General features: G+C 38.7%; 1 protein-coding gene across 2 annotated transcripts in view; it reads right to left on the bottom strand.

Moving 5' to 3' along the window:
* Nucleotides 1-5547: 5547 nt before the first annotated feature.
* Nucleotides 5548-21508, bottom strand: part of LOC120540746 (phospholemman-like) — a 37232-nt gene continuing 21271 nt past the window's right edge. Inside the window, exons 5-7 of one of the 2 annotated variants that reach the window (XM_039771779.1) lie at nucleotides 12853-12892; nucleotides 12559-12647; nucleotides 5548-6272 (exon numbers count right to left, since the gene is read on the bottom strand). In XM_039771779.1, the coding sequence (XP_039627713.1) occupies nucleotides 12578-12647; nucleotides 12853-12892 (110 nt within the window). In that variant the 3' untranslated portion in view covers nucleotides 5548-6272; nucleotides 12559-12577. Of the gene's footprint in view, nucleotides 6273-12558; nucleotides 12648-12852; nucleotides 12893-20773; nucleotides 20926-21508 lie in introns of those variants that run through there. The other variant, XM_039771780.1, reaches the window with a different exon arrangement.

The raw sequence follows: 21508 nt of genomic DNA on the forward strand, positions 1-21508 counted from the left end.
GGCGACAACCTCCTCAACAGAGTGGAGCTCTGAAGGTCTGCAGCTAGAGCATTCTGGATGTGCCACATTTTGGAAAAACAGAGACAAAGTGTTGACATGAATGTAAATATGCTCTCATTTGTAGACTTTGTATAAATATATGTAAATGACGTTTTGTTGGTGACCAAAGGGCGGCAGTACTGAGCTAAGTTTGTTAATAAAGTTTTTCAGAGTTTTTTGTATGCCTGAGACTGAACGCTTCCACGTGTGTTTCATTCCTCCAGAATTATATATATATTCGGTCTAGTATTATTACTTTACACGCCAGAACTGCTGTGGCATTAGTTTCTGCTAACACAAAGTAACTGGATGGACACACAGCCAGACTTGTATCCTTTTATTAAGGTGGGATAAGTAACATAAAACAGCTTAGAAATATCATAGAAAAAAAACAACAGGTAAACGTCTAACACACTGAAAAAGTACGTTTATAAAAATATGTTATAAGATTTTTTAATAGTACTAGGGTGTTGTATGGATGTAATGAATAGTCAAGTCACCTTTTATTGGCTAACTAAAAAGATTACAATATGCAAGCTTTCGAGGCAAATCAGGCCCCTTCTTCATGCAAGATGTAGTCACAAGATGCAATTACAATCTTGCCAGCAGAAGGGGCCTGAGATGCCTTAAACGCTGGCATATTGTAAGATTTTTTTAAGCAATACAGTTGAGTCTGAAGTGATAATCGGTAAAGGAAGTGAAAGAAGGTGCAACAAGTAAGCCAGCATCATAGGAATGGAAGGAGTGAGAAGGGATACAATCCTTAAGAAAATACAAGTAGAACAGGACAAAGTTATGGAGGACTTTGTATGTAAGCAACAGAATCTTATAATTGATCTGATATTTAACTAGCAGCCAATGTAATTTGTGGAAATCTGGCCGTAGGATTTAGTATAACTAGGTGAGTGAGGTTATGCATTCTCAATCAACTGAAATCTGTTTAGTAACTTGTAAGATACATTAAACAAAAGAACACTGCAATAATCTGATCTTGAATGAATCAATATTTCAATCAATGCATTAGATAAAGAGGAATATAATTGAGAAATGTTGTAAAGATGATAATATGAAGCCCAAAGTACAGAATTAACATGAGATTCAAAAGGAAGAGAACTGACTGCCAAGGTTAGCACCTAAACCTTTTAACTTGGTACAAAGTGATATTGGGAAACCATCAATAAAGCTGGCGGCACAACCAGATTTTTTTTTTTAATTTATTTTATTAATTTTATTACAATCCATACATAGCAATCAAGTTTTTACAAAAAAAAGAATTATGTTAAGAACAGATCGATCCCCACCCCTGAGAGAGAGAGCAAGCCAAACGGTGTAAAATTTAAGGTTTGTAAACATACCTAAGTTAATAAATTCTCTGTGCTTTATAAACTTATTTTAAAATATTACTGATTAGATCCTGCTATGTTTTGAAAAAAGTCTTTACAGATCCTCTAACTGAGTATTTGATTTTTCCAATTTCAAATAATATAACACATCAGTTTCCCACTGACTTAAAAGAGCAGAGTTTGGGTTCTTCCAGTTTATGAGAATAAGTCTGCGTGCCAAAGTGTAGTGAATGCAATCACAATTTGTTTGTCTTCTCCACTTTAAGCCCTCTGGAAGAACCCCAAACACAGCTGTTAATGGGTTAGGAGGGATTGTGAGTCCAAGGCTGTCTGAAGGTAATTAAAATTTTGTCCAGAATAATGTTAATTTGGTGCAGGCCCAGAACATGTGACCCAGTGAGGCTGGGACTTGGTTGCGACGTTCGCAGGTTGGAAACATTTTGGAGAGTTTTAGTCGAGACAGATGTGCTTGATATATAATTTTGAGTTGTATAATTGTATGCTTTGCGCATATGGAGCTCGAGTGAATTCTCTGCATTGCTACTTTCCACTCCTCTTCTGATATATTAATTGAGAGATCTTTTTCCCAGTGTCCTCTTGGATCTTTGAAAGGAAGGGATTGTAAAATGATTTTATATATTGTAGAGATGGAGTCTAATTCCTTAAAATTGAGCAATATTTTTCCAGCGTGGATGAGGGTGCAAGATGAGGAAAATCTGGAAGGTTCTGTTTAACAAAGTTCCTGATTTGAAGATAGTGAAAGAAATGTGTAGCTGGAATGTTAAATTTGGAATGTAATTGTTCATAGGATGCAAAGACGTTGTCTATATAAAGATCTCTAAGCAAGTTAATTCCAAATTTTTTCCAGATATTAAAAACTGCATATGTTTGTGAAGGTTGAAAGAGGTGGTTCTCTTGCAGGGTGCCACAGATAGAAGCTTCTCCATCTTAAAATGCTTTCTACATTGGTTCCAGATTCTAAGTGAGTGGAGCACAATTGGGTTATTAGTGTATTGCCGATAACGTGTGTTTATTGGAGCAGAGCAAGGAATACAAAGAAGTACTGCAGGATTTTACTTCTATTGCGGTCCAAGCCTGTGTATGTTCTTCTATTTGTGTCCAGGTTCTTATCTCCTGTATATTTGCCACCCTGTAATAAAACTGGAAGTTAGGTAGAGCCATGCCGCCTTCTGCCTTTTGTCTTTGTAAGGTCTCTCTTTTGATGCGTGGATGTTTTGAATTCCAAATAAATGAGGTTATTGTTGAATCTAATTGCTTAAAGAATGATTTATTAATGTATATTGGATGTTTTGAAATAAAAAGGAGCTTAGGAAGAATATTCATCTTAACAGTGTTAATTCTTCCAGCTAGTGTGAGATGAAGGGTTGACCATCTATGCAAGTCTTGTTTAATTTTTTCCATGCAGAGGCAAATTTTGTTGATATAGAGCTTTATGTTTACTTGTGATGTTTACCCTAGGTATTTAAACTGTTCTGCAATGATAAAAGGTAGGGTATCTAATCTAATATTATATGCTTGAGAATTCACTGGAAAGAGTACACTTTTATTCAGATTAATTCTGAGACCAGAGAGCTTTTGAAATTCTGTGAGTGCTGCTAAGACTGCAGGCACAGAATTTTCTGGGTCCGAATATACAGTACTATATCATCTGCATATAATGAGATTTTCTGTTCCAGTCCTTCTCTGCTAATCCCCTTTATCTGATCAGTATTTCACAATGTATTGCCAGTGGTTCAATGGCAATGCAAACAGCAGCGTGACAAGGGCATCCTTGTCTTGTGCCACGTTCTAGTTTAAAGTAGTCTGAGCAAATGTTATTGATGCAAACTGAAGCTTCTGGGTTAGTATACAGTAATTCGGGCCAAACCCAAACTTCTCCAATGTAGTAAAAAGGTATTTCCATTCAATCATGTCGAATGCTTTTTCTGCATCCAATGATAATAATATTTCTGGGGTGTTTGATTTAGTTGGTGAGTATATTACATTAAACAGGCGTCGAAGATTTGAAGATAAGTGTCGGCCCCTAATAAATCCAGTTTGGTCTTGTGATATTACAGAGGGGAGAACTTTCTCCATCCTTCTAGCTATGATTTTAGAGAGTATTTTAACGTCGTTATTCAGAAGTGAAATTGGTCTGTATGATGCACATTGTAATAAGTCCTTATTTTGTTTTGGAAAGACAGTGATTAGTGCTTGGCAAAAGGTTAGAGGAAGAGATTGGTTATCAATATACCAGATTTGAATATAGTTGATTTTGTGCCTATAACACGGGTGTCGAACACCGGGCCTAATCAGTGACCAGTTTTCACTGCTAATTAATTTCTTTTCTCTTCATTTTACTAGCCCTGTTTTTAAGGATTCAGTCCTCTGAATTGATTCTTTTTTTCATTAAATGGTAGCCAAACAGAAATGAGACGTGAAACAAGCCAACAGATGACCAGCTAAACTAGGGCTTCAAACTATAGCCAATTTCACTACAACCAGTTCCTAAATGAGAAGCTAATTTTTGCTGTTAAATAAACCAATTACTTAATTTCATGGCTTGTTGCTGCTGTCATTCTGCCACAGCAAACATTTCCAAACCTGTTGATTTTCTGTTTTTTCTAAGAATACCATCGAGATGTTTTGGTGACCTCGGAGATCAACCTTACTGAGACCCTCACCTTTCTTTATGTTCAGATAACGTGGTTAGCCGGTGATATGGAAGTTTGTTTTGTGTTTCATTATTGTTTGGCTCCTCATTAAGGAAAAAGAAAGAACTAAGGGGTCTGAGTCAAGTTAATTAAAACACAAGCAAAAGAAGTTAATTAGCAGCAAAAACTGGTGACTAATGAAGAAGATGGTTAGAATGAAAACCTGCAGCCACTGCGGCCCTCCAGGACAGGAGCTCGACATCCCTGGCCTATAAGATAATTTTCACATTTCCTGCTGTTGAGTTTTAGGTGGTGTGTCATCCAAGTCTTAATATCATGAAAGCAACAAATCAAAGGAGACGGAGAAAGCACATCAGAAAGTTTAGAAAAACAATGAAAGCTGACACCATAGTGATCCATAATGGACCTCAGAGGAGGAAAATATACCATGAAGAACAAAGGATCTAACGCTGACCAATATGGACCACCATGAGTATTAACGGAGGAATGTGATCTTTAATTTTTCAGATTAAACTGCAACCTGTTACGCAGATACATCTGGAGCCATAAATAAGCAGTGTATGTAATTCTTAAAGAAAAGAGATGCTCTATTAGTAGAGGATGGGAAATTGTGTCGAGAACTGCTTAGATCAAGGAGCATTGGAATGCTAAGAAGTCCAGTATCAGCAGCACAAGCAAGATCATTTATGATTTTCACAAGTGCTGTTTTAGTTCTATGTTCAGTGTGGAAACTTGACTGAATTGTTCAAAATGATTGTTAAAATTCAGATGAGCTGATGTGAAACAATTTTAGCAAGGAAAGGAAGATTGGAAATTAGAGGGTACTACTGAGATCACTGGGATCGGGATCAGGTGTTGTTGTACACAGCTTCTTGTACAAACTCAGAACGCTTACCGTATATACTCACGGATAAGTTTTACAGTATAATTTCTGATATTTTGTAATGTTGGTCATATAATTCAAATGCGGAAAACTCATGCTATTGGTCCAAGAGATTATGATATGCTAACACCCACCTAAGAAAGTAACCACAGAGCACATTGCCTTTTTTTCTATGTGAGTGCAGTAATGTGCTGTATCAGCGGGTGCTCCTAATCTCTCTCTCTTTCTCTCTGTTGCGCCTACGTGACCACACAGTAATGCCCGAACTGTTCTGAACCAACGTTTGTACTGTTTTGCGTCATACACCTTTATTGTAAGAGCATTTCTTATACAGTATACGATGGAGCATTCGATCAGAAGAAAATATGAAGCTGGTTTTAAATTAAATGTCGTTGAAGTAGAGACTCTTCTTTTGATCTCATTATTGCTGGATTGTATTAAGTGAGTCTGATAATGGATGGAGGGGTTACAGATTGACATTCATTTTGTTAAGAACCACTTTTAATTTGGTTGTAGTATGACGTATTTAAGAAATGTGTATACTGGAAAAAAGAAAGACAAGAGATTATATTTGGATATAGTTTTGTTTTATTTTGCTGTGGTTTAAAAAACAAAACTCTTGTCATACAATCTACATAAATTAAAAAGTTACAGAATATTATAAAGAGTGCTGTAATGTACTCAAGCCACATCCATTTCTCATTTAATGCCAGTGTCGTTTAGTAAAGATGTTGTCAATTGACTGTCTTACCTTATTACATTATAAATCCGATTAGTATTGACTTATTGCACTTGGCAGTCAATGATGTTTGAGACTCAGCCATCTCTTCTGCCATACACCATTAAATCTCTTCAGCCTAAATCAGTATTTCTTGAAAAATGATGTCTCTGATTTTAGCAAAGGTTTCAATAAATAAACAGCAAAATGTTTTCTAAACTACAAGTTACCATATTAGACACATTTAACATGCACAGTACAATTATTCATGTTTTAAAATACTTTGATGACATAACTGTGGTATATGTAATTTCTTTTGTGTGGACTGACCTACTTCTCTACTAGCGCTTGGTCATCTTGACTTTTGAGAATGCTAAAATAAGTAAGTAATACCTGTATATTGCATAATAGAAAATGAAATGCCATTTTAAAAGATTATTTAGTTGGTTGAGTCCAGCCACAATTTATCGTACAACTTATCCCCAGGACATCTCTTGATGGTACCACCTCCAGTCAGCAGCTCTTCAACTTCTTACAGGTCTCTCAGTTAATATTTAGTGTGCACTTCACCTTAAATGTTCTCTTATCTTCAGCACATCACAAATATCAGATCCCTGCATAATAACAACAAAAGAGTAGCAAAACAAAAAGACAGAATAGGCAGGACTTCAGTGCTCTTTTTCAGTTCCATGTAAAAAACACAAAGACTTTAAATAAAATATATAAGAACAAACACTCCAGACAGTTAAACCGAAGCTAAGACAACACTTAAATGAAACATCTTTAGTCTGAACAAATTAAGTCTGAATGTTAACTATGAAGGATTTTCAGTCTTAGTCCTGGAGGGCCATATTGGCTGCAAGTTGTCATTCCCCACAAGTTGATAAGGAGCCAAATACCACTTTCAAATCAAATGGATTTTTTGGGCTTCATTTCCGATAACTACATTTTATGATTCAGAACATTACTTTTCTTTTTCTTGAAAGTCCCCATGTGCTACTTTCTACAACCCTGGATGAAACACTTGACCGGTACAGAGCACACTCACTCATACATGTTCATTTACTAGGACTTGTCAATTAATTAACGGTCATAGTTTTGGGAGGTGAAAGGAAACCAGGAGAACCAGGACAAGAACTCATGTGAGCAACTGGAGAGTCTGAAAAGTATACAGAGACACAGCAATTAGACTGGGGAACAAACTCTGTGTGTGTGTGTGTGTGTGTGCATTTATCATGAAGTGTCTGTTTTAATAAAAGACTTGGAAATAAATTAGAAAAGAAAAAGGGAAGAATAAGTATTCTGCTTCGGCAGAGTAAAGAAGTTCTTGGAAAAATAACATCTGTGTACAATAATTGAACAGTCCGTATAGCAGAATGAGAGCAGCAATGTGTCACAAGATGAAATAACAAGTTTAGTAAACCGTGGGCATTCTAATTTGTTGGCCTTTGTAACCCTTCTGGACCAACACTGAGGACTCCTGATCAATATCACAGGCTGATCATCATTGTTAGGCATGTCTCTTTAGCTATACCTATATTTATATACAAGCCTATGGAAAGAGAATGAGGCAGCTAATGTGTTACAGTAACTAAAGCATGGGACCTTACATCACAATGCTGTTAGTTCTACTCCTGTCTCTTACTGCAACTGTCAGTGTATATCCATTATCCAATCCGCTATATCCTAACTTCATGATCACGGGAGTTTGCTGGAGCTAATCCCAGCCAACATAGGGCACAAGGCAGGAAACAAACCCCGGGCAGACACACACACACACTGCAAGGCATATCAGTGCATAATTGGGTAGTAATGAATCCCAGTTGTACAAGTTGCCTTGGATAAAGGCATCAGACAAATGTGCTTTAATACTATTTGTATTGGCCTATAAACAGAATCTGTAAAACATATTCCACACTTTCACATTTTATTGTCATGCAACATTCAATCACAATGGATTTATTATGGATTTTTACACTGATTGGCAGAAAAAGACTCTTTCATGTCAAAGTGAAAACAGATCTCTGCAGGGGTATAATAATACAGAATGGGGCCCATGTGAATGTTTTTAATGGGGCCCCTAGGATTAGTCAGTCAGTCAATCATCTTCCAACCTGCTATATCCTAACTACAGGGTTACGTGGGTCTGCTGGAGCCAATCCAAGCCAACACAGGGCGCAAGGCAGGAAACAAACCCCGGACAGGGCGCCAGCCCACAGCAGGGCACACACACACACACACACACACCAAGCACACACTAGGGACAATTTAGAATCGCCAATGTACCTAACCTGCATGTCTTTGGACTGTGAGAGGGAACCTGAGCACCCGGATGAAACTCACGTAGACATGGGGAGAACATGCAAACTCCACGCAGGGAGGACCTGGGAAGCGAACCCAGGCCCCTAGGATTAGGTACATCGATCTACATATATGCATATCAAACATTTTGTATGCTTTTATTCAAGCAGGAAAAATACAACTATATAATGTAACTAACACACACAATTTGATTGCTGAAGTCTTTAACTACAAGTGATGTCATTTGCACTAGGATTGCCTTACCCACTTCGCATTGCTACCAATGTGTACATCATTTATAAAATGGTCTACGTAATTTTTTTATAAATATATGAGTAATACAATGCTTTTTAACATTTATTTTAAAATGATATTTACTCCCAGATGGGCTTAAAGTGGAGAAGGACAAACAAATGTATTTGTAATTGCCTTTACTACACTGTTGGCATGTAGACTTATCTTGGTCAACTGGAAGAATCCTAACTCTCCTATTCTAAGTCAGTGGGTAACTGGTGTTATATATTATTTGAAACTGGAAACAATCTGATTCGCACTTAGAGGATCTGTACAAAACTTTTCCAAAAAATCAATAACATTTTGGAATAAGCATTTAAATTAAGGAAGCAGGTTCCATTTATCTTTATTCATTTATTAATTTATCTATGTACTTATTTTTTACTAGCTTTAAGTTTTACACTGCTGGCCTAGCTTTCTTTCTCAGGAGTGGGAGTTAATTTGTTTCAAACTTTATTTAGTAAAACTTGAGTTATTTTTATGGAATGCTATTTGATTTTAATAAAATCGATAAATTAAAAAATATATATATATATTGCAAATGCTGGTAGTAATCAGCACAAATTATTATTTTTTATCACATGTTGAAGTATAGGAAGTTCACCTTTACTATGCAGTACCAGTATGCATACATTTCAGGAACCACTGTTGTTAAATGTTTTATAAACTTGAAAATGAAGTAGCATGGATAAAAATACATAATAATGAAACAGCACTGGCAACAATGTAACTTTAGAAAAAAGAATCATTATAGTTATGCAATTTGTATATGATACAAAAAAAAAACTGTAATGCATACTAAAGGTGGATTTCAGTTTCAAGTAATTTTAATATATATTTCTTTTTCAGGATTGTAATTTGACAAAATATTGTATTATTTTCTTAACATTTAGTTGCTTAGCTCTCCTTAACTCTAAGGATAAAAGAGCCAAGCTTATGAGTTTAGTCTGGGACATAGTAGATCGCAGATAATTTTTAATAAGTTTCAGCTTGCTTAATGACCGCTCAGTCGTTACAGCTGTCTTGTAGATTAGCTGCTATCGTATAATTTTTTATTCTGATGAAGTCTTTTAATTCATAAACAGATGAAATAAACAAATGAGATTTTTTTATGGCCATGCTTGAGGTATTTTTTATGAATCAGTCTTTACTTTTAAGGTACCCATATTAATACATTTGCAGAATGCCATACTCATAACATAACTTACATGCATATTTGTATCTATGGTTTCAAACACATTATAAAAGTTATACTTACTACTTTCGACTAAAAAAGTAATTAATTCAAATTAACCTCATATTGTAACAGACTATCACAGATTACCTGACCACTTTAGTTTTGAAACGTCACTACCATCACATGCAATTACTGACTGAAATGACTAACTGTGAAACCGTGTAAGGATACGTTCGGAAACATTACTAGCAAATTTGCGCTAACTGCGCTCGGTTTAACGCTAATTATGTTTTATTTTAAAGCACACAGAACAAATCCAAGTCAATGCCTGGGTTACTCAAATAATATTTGGACAACTTTTTTTCTTTTGTATTTATTATTGTTTTATTTGAAGATTTTGTTTTTCATTTTCATGTAATGCCAGGGCCCTCCCGAATGCTGGGGACTGTGTGATGTCACACCCTACACACATGGTAGTTACGCGTCTGGATCTCTGCATAGTGGTCTAAAAGAATTACAAATATAAACCGCACAATAATTCATTGAATAAGTATTGACCCCCTTTAGTATGACACATCTAAATCATCACTGGCGCAGCCAAATGGTTTTAGAAGTTCTGTAATGAGTTCAATGGAGATCCACTGTCTGTGGTAAAGAGGTTTCGATTGATTGTAGTATAAATGCATCTTATCTGGAAAGGCTAGCTTGAGGCGAGTCAGCATGATGGCCTAAACTATACAATGAAGACAAAAGAGAAGTCTAAGCAACTCCAGGAACATGTGATGAAAAAGCACAAGTCAGGGGATGGAGACAAGGAAATATCTAAGTCACTGATTATTCAGTTAAATCAATCATTAAGAAACAGAAAGTGTATGGCACAGTGTGAAATCTGCCTAGAGCAGAAAAGTGAAAGATCATGCTAAAAGAACAGTAGTGAGGGTGAGTACTAAGAGACCAGTGATACATCTTACGCAGTTACAAGCTACAGAATGAGAGACTGGAGTAACTTTGCAGACAACAAATGTTGTCGGGGCGCTTTACCAGTATGCAGGTTTGTGGGAGAGTAGCAAAGAGAAAACCAGGGTAAAAAAAAACACACATGACATCTTGGCTACATTCTACCAGGAGAAACACGGGAGACTCTGAAGTCAGAATGAAGGAAGAAGTTTTGATGGTCTAATGACAGCAGAATTGATTTTGTTGCCCATCAGACTAAATGCCATGTTTAGGTGGCGGATACAGTCTTTTAGGCAGCTCATAAAAAATTATGAAAAATAGAAAGGCTTGCAAATGGTGTTTATTGATTTAAAGAAGGCTTATTCTTAGGTGCAGTGGTCTGAAGGTACATGAGGGAAAAAGCAACACCAGGGAAGTATGTGAAGACTGTCCTGGATATGAGGGAGTATGAGGGAGTGAAGGCCTGGGCTACAAGCAGTGTTGGGGTAACATACAAGGTTCCAGTTAGAGTAGCTGGAGTGATCTTCCTTAAGTCCTTATGTCTTTGATCTGGTTATTCAAGTGTTGACTCACAGGATAAAAGACCAATCCCCCAATTCATGCTTTTTGACGTTGATATTGTGTTTTGTAGCATCAGAAAGAAGTAAGTGGAGAAGGGCTTTGGAAGATAAAGAATTGAAGACAAATAGGAAGAAGAAAGAAGTTTTAAGGTTTAATTATGATCTGGATTCAGAAATTAGCCTTCAAAGAGAGCTATTAAAAAGAATGAATATTGTAAATGCCTAAGATCAGTGGTAGCTCAAGACTGAGATCCGGATGCAGAGATAGCCCACAGAGTGCAGTGTGGATAGGACAATTAGAAGACATTATTAGGAGCATTTTGTGATCAAAGAATCAAGGTGAAGATTAAAGGTAGTGTTTTTAAGTCAGCGGTAACACCAGCAAAGAAGTATTTAGAAGAGAAGAAGTTAGATATGGCAGAAATGAGAATGTTGAGATGGATGTGTGAAGTTACAAAGATGAACAGAATATGAAATGAAACAATCAGGGAGACAGGAAAAGGAGGAGAGATATCTAAGAAAGTACAGAATAGTAGGTTGAAGTGGAATGGACATGTGATTAGTAGATTCAAAGAATATGGGGGTGAAAGACTCAAAAGAGTGAAAGTACAGGGAAAAGGAAAGTGCGTGAGGCTGAAGTGGAGTTAAAGAAGACGTAGAGGAAAAGGTTTAACTGGGGAGGTGCAGGACCATTATGTATGGAGAAGGTTAGTCAAACAAATTGACTCCACATAATAGTGAGAAAAGATGAAGATAAAGAAGAAAAAGAAGGGTAACTACCATGTTTGGCATGAGCCAATCACTGCACATCATCAAAACCACCACTCCCACCATGAAGCATAGTGGTGGCAGCATCATGCTGTAGAGATACTTTGCTGCAGTAGATCCTGTGAGGGTAGAGATTCAAACAAAAGCAGTAATATACAGTGAAATCCAGGAGGAAAATCTGATAGAGTCTGCAAGAAACCCTTGCCTTGGGAGGAGAGATGTATTTTCTAGCAAGAAAAGCAACCACAAGCATAAAGCCAAAGGTACACAGAAATGGCTTAAAAACAACAAAGTTAATGTCCTGAATTTGTGGATGGACTAGAAGAAGGCTGTTGACTCATGGGCCCCATACAACCTGACAATGTTAGTTTTGTAAAGACGAATGAGGTGAAAGGCCACGTGCAGATGTGCAAAGCTGATAGAAACCTTTGCACGAGACTCGAGGCTGTCATGGCTACTGAACTACTCTAAAACTGACTTGAAGGGGGTGAAAGCTTACGTGATCAAGAATTTTGTGTTTTATATTTGGAATTAATGTAAACCACTCAGCAGTGATCTGTTTGTACTTTGACATGGAAGAGTCTTTTTTCTGTTAATCAGTGTCAATAAAGTCAAATTAAGTCAACTGTGATTAAATGTTGGATAACAAGAAAGTGTGAAAATACCCAAGGGGGTGAATACTTTTAATTGGAGCTGTGTCATCTACATTTTCTTCATTAAATATACCATCAGCAGGCAGTTTTAGATTGAATTAAGCTGCAAACAATAGGTGATCTCTAAAGCAGGCGGGTTCAGCCAAGTGCCTCACAATCCTTCACATTTCAAGCATGCGCCTCCACACACCTTCTCTTTGGGGGGCCATTTATTGATCCACATTCAGTGGGCGCAAGGACAGGAGCTGTGTGCTTTGCTTTTCTTTTGTTTCTTGAATGCTAGAAAATCAAATAGAACACACATTCAGTATATATATATATACATATATATATATACACATATATATACTGTATATATATACTGTACATATATATATATACTGTATATATATATATATAAATAATGGATATATACTGTATATATCATGCAACAAATACAACTCCATAATATATTTTAGCATTTATAGATAAGTTATATACTCACATAAATTTTTTATTATGTCGGCTACATCGGAATTTGCAGGCTGAAAGTGAAAAGGATACAGGAAGAATAATGAACAAAGTGCACTGTGAAAAATGCATTCTTTTCAAGGGGTGCCAACATTTTAATATAAAACTATCAAACTGAATGGTGTTTTCCAGTCTTCTATCTTCTAGTTTTACTTTCCAACTGAGAATTAAATTCCTGAATAATTCCTGTAATGCACTTAAAGTTATTAGAAATGACCCATTAGCTTAAAGACATTTTTATGAGCCCTCTCTGAAGCACTGACACTTTTTCTCAGTCTCTTTTAAAGTACTTCATAGTTGGCAAACATCTTCTTCTTCAATATGTGATCTCTGCATTTCAATACAAGACACAAGCTCTGGAGAAAGTGATCACTAAAATGTGTTTCAGTGTAATACTTTGTCATGGTGCCCTGTCCTGTCATTTGAAGCTGCCAGGATTGACTCAAGATGTCCACCCCAACTGGATTAAGTAGATCTGAAAATGGATGGCTGGATGTTGTGCCGGCATATTAAATGATGCTGCCTAAAGTAAGACACACGTTTGCTGTTCCCCCTACCCATATATTCTTAGGAGCCATGAGATGACACACTTAGTCCATACACACTTCATGCTGTGATTCAGGCTTTACAATATAATACTCCTGCAATACTGTGCATCTTCAGAACAACACCATAAATAATGTATATTATTTTGGAAAAAGTGACAAAAGAATTAAAAATGTTAGTTATAAAACAATGAAAACTACTGGCATTAAAAGCATTTAAATATATCAATCCTTCACAGCTTCAGTTTAACTCCACATAAAGTAATTTTTAAAAGACATTGTACCTGTGACTGATATACCTTAATAACATTCCAGAATTTAACAAAATTTGCAAAATGACAATCAACATTTACACAATACGATATTTGAAAAATCATGAAAATGAATGGCAGTATTAGGTTCAGACATGTAGCTGCTAAATGTACATGTGTCATTATGATTCTTGGACACTCGTGGTGCAGTGAGGTGGTGGAAACTGAGCTGGATGAAATTTGACACTTGTCAAGGTCAAATGAGGCAAAGGAGATGCAAAGAGAAGTTGGGGTGCAAACCAGACCTCTCTGTTTACTGTTATGGGTCAAAAAACTGAACAAAAAGCAGTGCATGGTGGCGCAATAGAAAACAGGCCTAATCAGGTGCCTTCATAGCCTCTGTGGCTTCTTTAAAGTTTCAGCTCTTTTCAGTGGGTCTGAGTCAGGGAGGTCCACCATCTTCTGTGAGCTCTTGAATTTATATGGTCCTGACCAGTAGAGGCATGGCTTTGGGCGGGGCTTATGTGGCCTTAATGGGTGACTTCTTGGAGCTACAGAGGACAAAAAATATGGAACTGGAAAGTGGCGCCCCTTCTTGCCCCAGCCAGGTATTACATACCTTATCTGAGCCTGGAAAGTGATCCTCACATTCCCATGCTTTATACACTTTTAAAAAATATACAGTGGAACCTCAGTTCACGAATGTCTCGGTATACGTACAAATCGGTTTACGACCAAAAAGTTCACCAAACTTTTGCCTCGGTTCACGACCACACACTAGGTATACGAACAAGCCAGTTTCCCTTTCGGCTTGTACATGTTCAGTCTCTCCCTGTGCATTTGCTGTGCAGCGAGCGAGCAAGAGTGAGAGAGCGCGACACACACACACAGGCGCGTGAGAGAGGCACACTCACAGGCACGTGAGAGAGAGGCACACACACAGGCATGCGAGAGAGAGGCACACACACAGGAGCTCCAGGCTCACGAAAGAGAGACACACACATGCGCACGAGAGAGACACACGCACACACGAAAGAGAGAGAGAGCAAGAAAGGGAGGGCTTGACGGATATATTGCTCTACTTTCCCCTATTGTATTATTAATATGTAGCCTTAGAATGCCTAATCTCACAAACTTACCACTGTTTATAAGGTATTATTGTATATAACTTATCCCCACCTTCCCTTCTATATCTATAACCTCAGGCAATTAGATGTAGTAAAAAGACAAGCAGGAGTTAAGTTACACATAAAACAATGTATTACTGATAATATTCATAAATAATAACAAAATGCAAAGTACATTTGAATATTGGCAACCATACAACCTGATAAAATGGTGATGTGTAATTCAGGTGGCACACAGACTTGCAGTTACTTAAATTGTCTCTAGTTAAAGCATCGTTGGTGCTCAGCTTTCAGCCACATGTCTGTTCAATATGGCTGCTGAGCTGTGCTCTTCATTGTGTTGTCTTCAGCATCACAGGTTAGCAAGAGAGATGCTTCTTCATCATATGTCGGTTAGAGAGAGAGAATGTGGTTGAGCAAGCAAATTTATAGGTTTTCTGTCCAACACCTCCAGCCAATCCAGACAGCCATATCTCAGACCAATGGGAGAAATAGTACATTTTAACACCTGCAACCCCCCAAGACCATATGTTAAGCTAACCTGGCTTTGTGTGGGGGATGAGACAAAGACTTTAGCAAAGAAATACTCATCAAACGGATGTAAAATTACAAAGAGACAGTTGTTAAAGGGGGGGCAAACACAAATACCTCTCACCAAAGTAACACTAAATTACATTGGTTTGCCTAAATTATAAATAAAGACATACAAAACATTTATCAAGTTATATGCAAAATCTTACATCACAACAACAGATAAGGTAGAAAAGGCTTGTTTTTGTTTTCAGTTCTGTTTACAGCGATTGGTTCATAGCGTGCATTGTGGCAATGTTACTTTTCTTGGTGGTTTATTAAACTACGGATTTTTCAGATTTTCATTTTTTTCCCTGTGCTTAAAACTCATTAAAAAAAAAGTGTTTTTAGCGAGCGGTTCCTAGCACTATAGCGCAAACTATTGCAGTGTTAGTTATCTCTGTTGTTCAAGCTTTTCTCAGTGTTATTCACTGTTATTACATTTACTATACTATTACGCTGTGCATTCTATGGTATAATTAACTATATTTGTGCTTAAAAACTAAACAAATATATATTTACATACAGTTCGTATGGTCTGGAACGGATTAATTGTATTTACATACAATCCTATGCGGGAAATTGCTTCGGTTCACGACCAAATTGGTTTACTACCAGAGTTTTGGAACGAATTATGGTTGTGAACCGAGGTTCCACTGTAAATATTTCTTCAAATTCTTAATGATAGTTTTGAAACAAAGCACTGTATGGTCATATGGTCATACTTAAAGGTCATACGTGCTGTCATTTGTGTAATAAAATTTCATTATATTAAAAAATTCACTATTCTACGAAAATGTCATCTTTTCCAAAATGTTGCTTTAGGTTCCCTTGCTGCCTCACCCTGTTTGCTGCCCTGTCTGGAAGAATGCAGTAAACAAATTAAAATACAAATAAGGAGAGACAGATAATCTACTGTATCTACTTTATAATAAAACAATTAGATCTGTGTGAGTGTCCAGTCCTTCAGAGCAATCTGAGCATGTTGGGCAATATCAAGATAAAGTAAAATGAGCTGATTATTTCCAAGGATGTACTAAAAAAAAAACTTGTTGCCTGTAGTTATAGATATATACAGTATGTCAAGTCACAGTCAAGGTTCTGCCCTGGAGTTCAAATTCATTTTTTTTTATATCTTTTATTCATTGTTTATGTTGATTATGTGCATTTTTCTTTATTGTTGGGTTTGTCTATGTATATATGCTGCTTTTTGTTATTTTCCATATGTTTTGTAGGTGGTTCCCTCAGAGGCGGGGCCGCCTGCCAATCACTGCCAGGAACTATCTTCCGCCCTATAAACCTGCAGGTTCTTCCACAGTTTCTGTCACTTCATTCTGAATGCATTCTCGAGTCAGGGAGTTAATTGTGTTTCTGCTCTGCTTATTCCTTGGTATATTATTGAAATTGTTCTTCATGCTCTAAGTTTGGCTACCTTTCTGGATTACTGCATTGGGATTTTGTTTGCATTGCATTGTCTGAGTGTTTTTGGGCAATTCCTTTGCTTCTTGTGTTTCATGGAACCTTCATTTTGTGAGAATAAACTTTTTATTTTACAAAGGTGCTTGCCCCTATCACTACTTTGGGTATGACGATGATATCCCCCTTTAGTGGGTATATTTTTGGAAGTGCCTTTTGTAACTTATTAGAACCTATGTGCTTTGCAACTCATAGTTCATGACAATGAAAAGCATTGTAACATACAAGGGCTATAGCAGACATTTAGGGGCATTATAATTAGATTTACAAAATAAAGAGTATAAAGGGAGAATAATGTCACCGTAGTGCTCAACTGAGAAAAAACAGATGTCATGCATCACAATACTAATGATCATGTAGTCGGCAATGTGCATCATTATTATAAACAACATAGATGCAGCCATGGAAAACAACTGCTTAGAGGTCTCCACTAACATAACTCATTCTAAAATGACATGCACTAAAGATAAACATTAAAAAGAAACTTTAAATAAATGGAAAAGATATGAATGAAAATGAATCTCCAGATTCTGAAATAAAAGTGCGCAGCACAAATTGGCATTACTGGTGAGTTAGTTTGACAGAATAGCACTTTCTTTTCAATCCATCTTCACCTACCGCTAAGCTTTCTAATTCTATTCTAATTTCTCCTTGACTGTTATTTGAATGAATCATATGCCTGACTGTTAAAATAATTTAATGTTTCAGCCATACTATTTAAGAGTAACATCTATATCAGAATCCATTCATCCATCATCAAATACGATTAATCAAATCTGATGGTACTGAGGCCAGAGCCTTTCTTGGTATCTCTGAGCAGAGCCAAACCTTGCTTAGATGGTGTCACACACGTGCACATGGGAGGCAACTAAAAGGCTCAAAAGAGAATAATTCCAAGCCAGAGCAGGGGGTGGCAGAGTGCACTGTTCCGTTCTCTTTTTCCTCTGCAGACCAACAATGGGAAATTCTGCCTGGGCCTGATAATGTCACTTCTAGTTCCAGGCCTGATGACATCACTTCTGGTTATCTGCCTAGATTACGTCATTTCCCCTGTCCGGCTTTAAAATCGGCATGTTTTGTCTGTCACCTCAGTTTTGTTTTGGTTTAATGTCTGTAAAGACTATCGGTCAAATCTTTGCCTTTTTACAGCTGTGACAGATTAGGGCTTTCTTGCACCCTTGTACCCTCAGACACCACGTCAGACATCAGATAAAAAGTCCAATTATTATTTATTATAATAATAATTTGCACAAAGCACCCTCCACTCCACAATACTCAATTAACAATACAATTCTCAAATAAACCAATCCTCCACTCCCAGACGCTTAGCCACCCTGCCTCCCAACTCAGCTTGTCCGTCTGGGATTTTCCACAGTCCTTTATACTTCTTGACCCGGAAGCGTTTCACCCATTCTGTCCATGTGACCTGGAACACTTCCGAGTCAGATAAAAATCCTTCTTTTCTTCACCCAGGAAGCACATCGTTCCCTTTGTCCACGGGACTATGACGTACTTCCTGGGCGTAAGGCAAATAGTCTCTGGGCTTCCCTGCAGCGACTCCTGGCGGCCCCCATGGTATCCAGCAGGGCTGTGCATTAAAAGTCCATTGTCCATAATTCCCTGCTGGCATTCGAGGCACCTCTATGCTGCAAGGAGGGCTCCATCAGGCAGCTTGGGGGTATTGGCTGGGATGAACGGCCGGCCATGTACCACAGTACTCTCCCCCCCCAGCGAAAAACTGTGGTTTAGAGCATCCAGCCCCGCGAGTGTCATCTTCCTCCAGAAAGGACTTCTGGCTGTGCTTTCTGAAGTAGTCCCTGGAGAACCTAGGGGGAATTTCATAACTGTGAATCACTTTATCCCCGTTCCCCAAGGACAGTTGTGCCAAATGTGGCCTGGCCGTCGGCATCCATAATACCGTCTCTGTCCTCCCGGAATTCTCCCTCTGCAACGCTGAAAACACTCAGGGAAATCAGTCTCTGTCCCTTTACTCGCTGAGGAGGGTTCCACAGCCGCCTCTATACTCTCAGCTCGCTGCTTAATTTTGTCAGGAGACCCCTTCTTTATTCTTGGGATCTCCTGTTTAATCTGGGGCATGTCCACAGTTTGGGTCTCTCTATTAGAGAAAGAGAGCCCTTTCACTGTCTGCACGCCCTTTGACTTTAAAGCAACCAGAGGCGGCGTCTTCAGCACCACATCGCTCCGAGAGACAGCACTTTTCAGCTGCTCTGGTACGATCGCCGCTTCCACTGTCCCTTCTGTCATCACATCACACCACAATCACTTGTAGGGCTCGTAGTGACTTGGCACCCGCTACTAATTAACTGCAGGCCCGTGTCACTCTGTGTCCCCTTATTCTGTACGGTACCTGTAAAACTCACCTGTACCGCCAAATCAATCATGATGGGAGACTCCCAACAAAATCACCGTAGGAATTCATCCACTCTCCTTAAAGGCGTTTTGGCCGCTGCTCCCAGATCCCCAGTGATCTTCTTTATTGTCTCCACAACCTGTAAAAATTTGTGCACAGGCTGAAGCAACTTCTCCAGCTTGTGCATGTCTAAAAAATTACTCAATTCAGCCAGAGGCAGGCTCGAGCCATCACTAGCCTTACCCTCCGGCTGGGAGCCAATAAGCACGCCCGCTGCTGGCATGTGCTCAGACAGGTCCCACAAGGGAGCCTGGGATTTGGAGTTCTTTTCGGAGGTCCGCGGCGCCACTTTTGGCTGACTGCGATCCGTCTGTATCAATTTATCGACGGACCAATCAGTCATTTCCTGGACTCCCTTTTTGTAGGGTGAGCGGTGCTTCGCTCGCCTCCCTTTTCCCCTTCGGAATAACCAAGTCCATCTTTTCCTGGGTGAAGCCACAAGCAGCTGAACACGGATCTTCTCCTTCCCATAATCCTCCGGGGTGAGTCACGTGTCCTTCGCCGGCACCCGACATGCGGAAGTCCTTTGGGTTACTCGTTTGCCTGAACGAGAGCGCTCCATTGCCTTCGGGTTTGTCTTCTGCCTCCCGCAGAGCCTTCGGATGGACATCTGGGAGGTATGTACATGGGACAAAATGTGTTAATTTAAAAAGATTCTCAAGCACATTCCCAGCACATACCTCGTCAGAGACGTCCTCCTCCGGAAATCTCTCCCGAAACGCGCGTAGCCGCTCCATGGCTCGTCTTGAGCGCAGGCAATGCCGAGCGCTAGACCTCCGCTGTTGCTGGCGCTCTGCTTTGTCTTCTTCTTCCCCATGACGTCCTTGGTAAATCGGGGTTTCTGCCGATTTTCCTGTGTGTGTCGTGACACTGTCTTCTTAGGGTTCTGTCCACAATAAAATTTTTTAAATACAGGTCCTCTGCCGAACCGATGGCCAGAGAATCCTGCCGGCTATGCCAATTGTGACAGATTAGGGCTTTCTTGCACCCTTGTACCCCCAGACACCACGTCAGACACCAGATAAAAAGTCCAATTATTATTTATTATAATAATAATGTGCACAAAGCACCCTCCACTCCACAATACTCAATTAACAATACAATTCTCAAATAAACCAATCCTCCACTCCCAGACGGTTAGCCACCCAGCCTCCCAACTCAGCTCGTCCGTCTGGGATTTTCCAGAGTCCTTTATACTCCTTGACGCGGAAACGTTTCACCCTCTCTGTCCATGTGACCTGGAACACTTCCGGGTCAGATAAAAATCCTTCTTTTCTTCACCCAGGAAGCACATCGTTCCCTTTGTCCATGTGACTATGACGTACTTCCTGGGCATAAGGCAAACAGTCTCTGGGCCTCCTTGCACCGACTCGTGGCGGCTCCCATGGATTCCAGCAGGGCTGTGCATTAAAAGTCCATTGTCCATAATTCCCTGCTGGCATTTGGGGCACCTCTATGCTGCAAGGAGGGCTCCATCAGGCGGCTTGGGGGTATTGGCCGGGATGAACGGCCAGCCATGTACCACACAGCCAATTCTCAAGTATACGAGGTGGCTGCCCCAAACCTTTTTGCAGTGTTGTTTGCATCATTTCATAGTGGCCATTGTTGCACAGAGCACACACCAGCACTGTGTCAGTTTAGAATCATCTATAAAATTAATACAAATGTCTGTTAGATGTTGAAAATGAACTGAAGCAAAACCCATACAGTCAAGAGGAGATCATACAAGCCCCACACAAACAATGACCGGATCAGGATTTAAACCTAGTCTTCTGGTGCTTCAGGTTAACCAGTGGGTGTCTTGGTTATCACACTTGCTTAGATATCATGTGCATGACAAGAATTGTATTTCAGGATTGGTTGTTGAGATAATCCATGTTTTAAAAGAAAGACTCAAGATGGTGTGGTCTGGATTCCTAAATCTCCCAGGGAAAGTAGTACTGGAATGGAGACTTTAGCAGCAGCAAATATGGGTTTGGAAGATGGAAGGATGAATGAGCAATGAATATGTACATAATGAGATTTGTGAAAAATCATAAAAATGAATACCAATATCATGGCGTAGTTTTGAAATGTGCCACTATGCATCAAAATTACTCTCGGACACTGTACTCTTTCTGCAGATATTTCATGAGAATTCACTAATCCTATCTTATTCATGTTTTTTGGACAAGTTTTTAATGCCTTGGACTTTAAAAATACAATGTACAATTTTTTTCTTTATATTTGC

Source organism: Polypterus senegalus, chromosome 12, assembly GCF_016835505.1.
Source record: "Polypterus senegalus isolate Bchr_013 chromosome 12, ASM1683550v1, whole genome shotgun sequence".
NCBI classification, from domain to species: Eukaryota; Metazoa; Chordata; class Cladistia; order Polypteriformes; family Polypteridae; genus Polypterus; species Polypterus senegalus.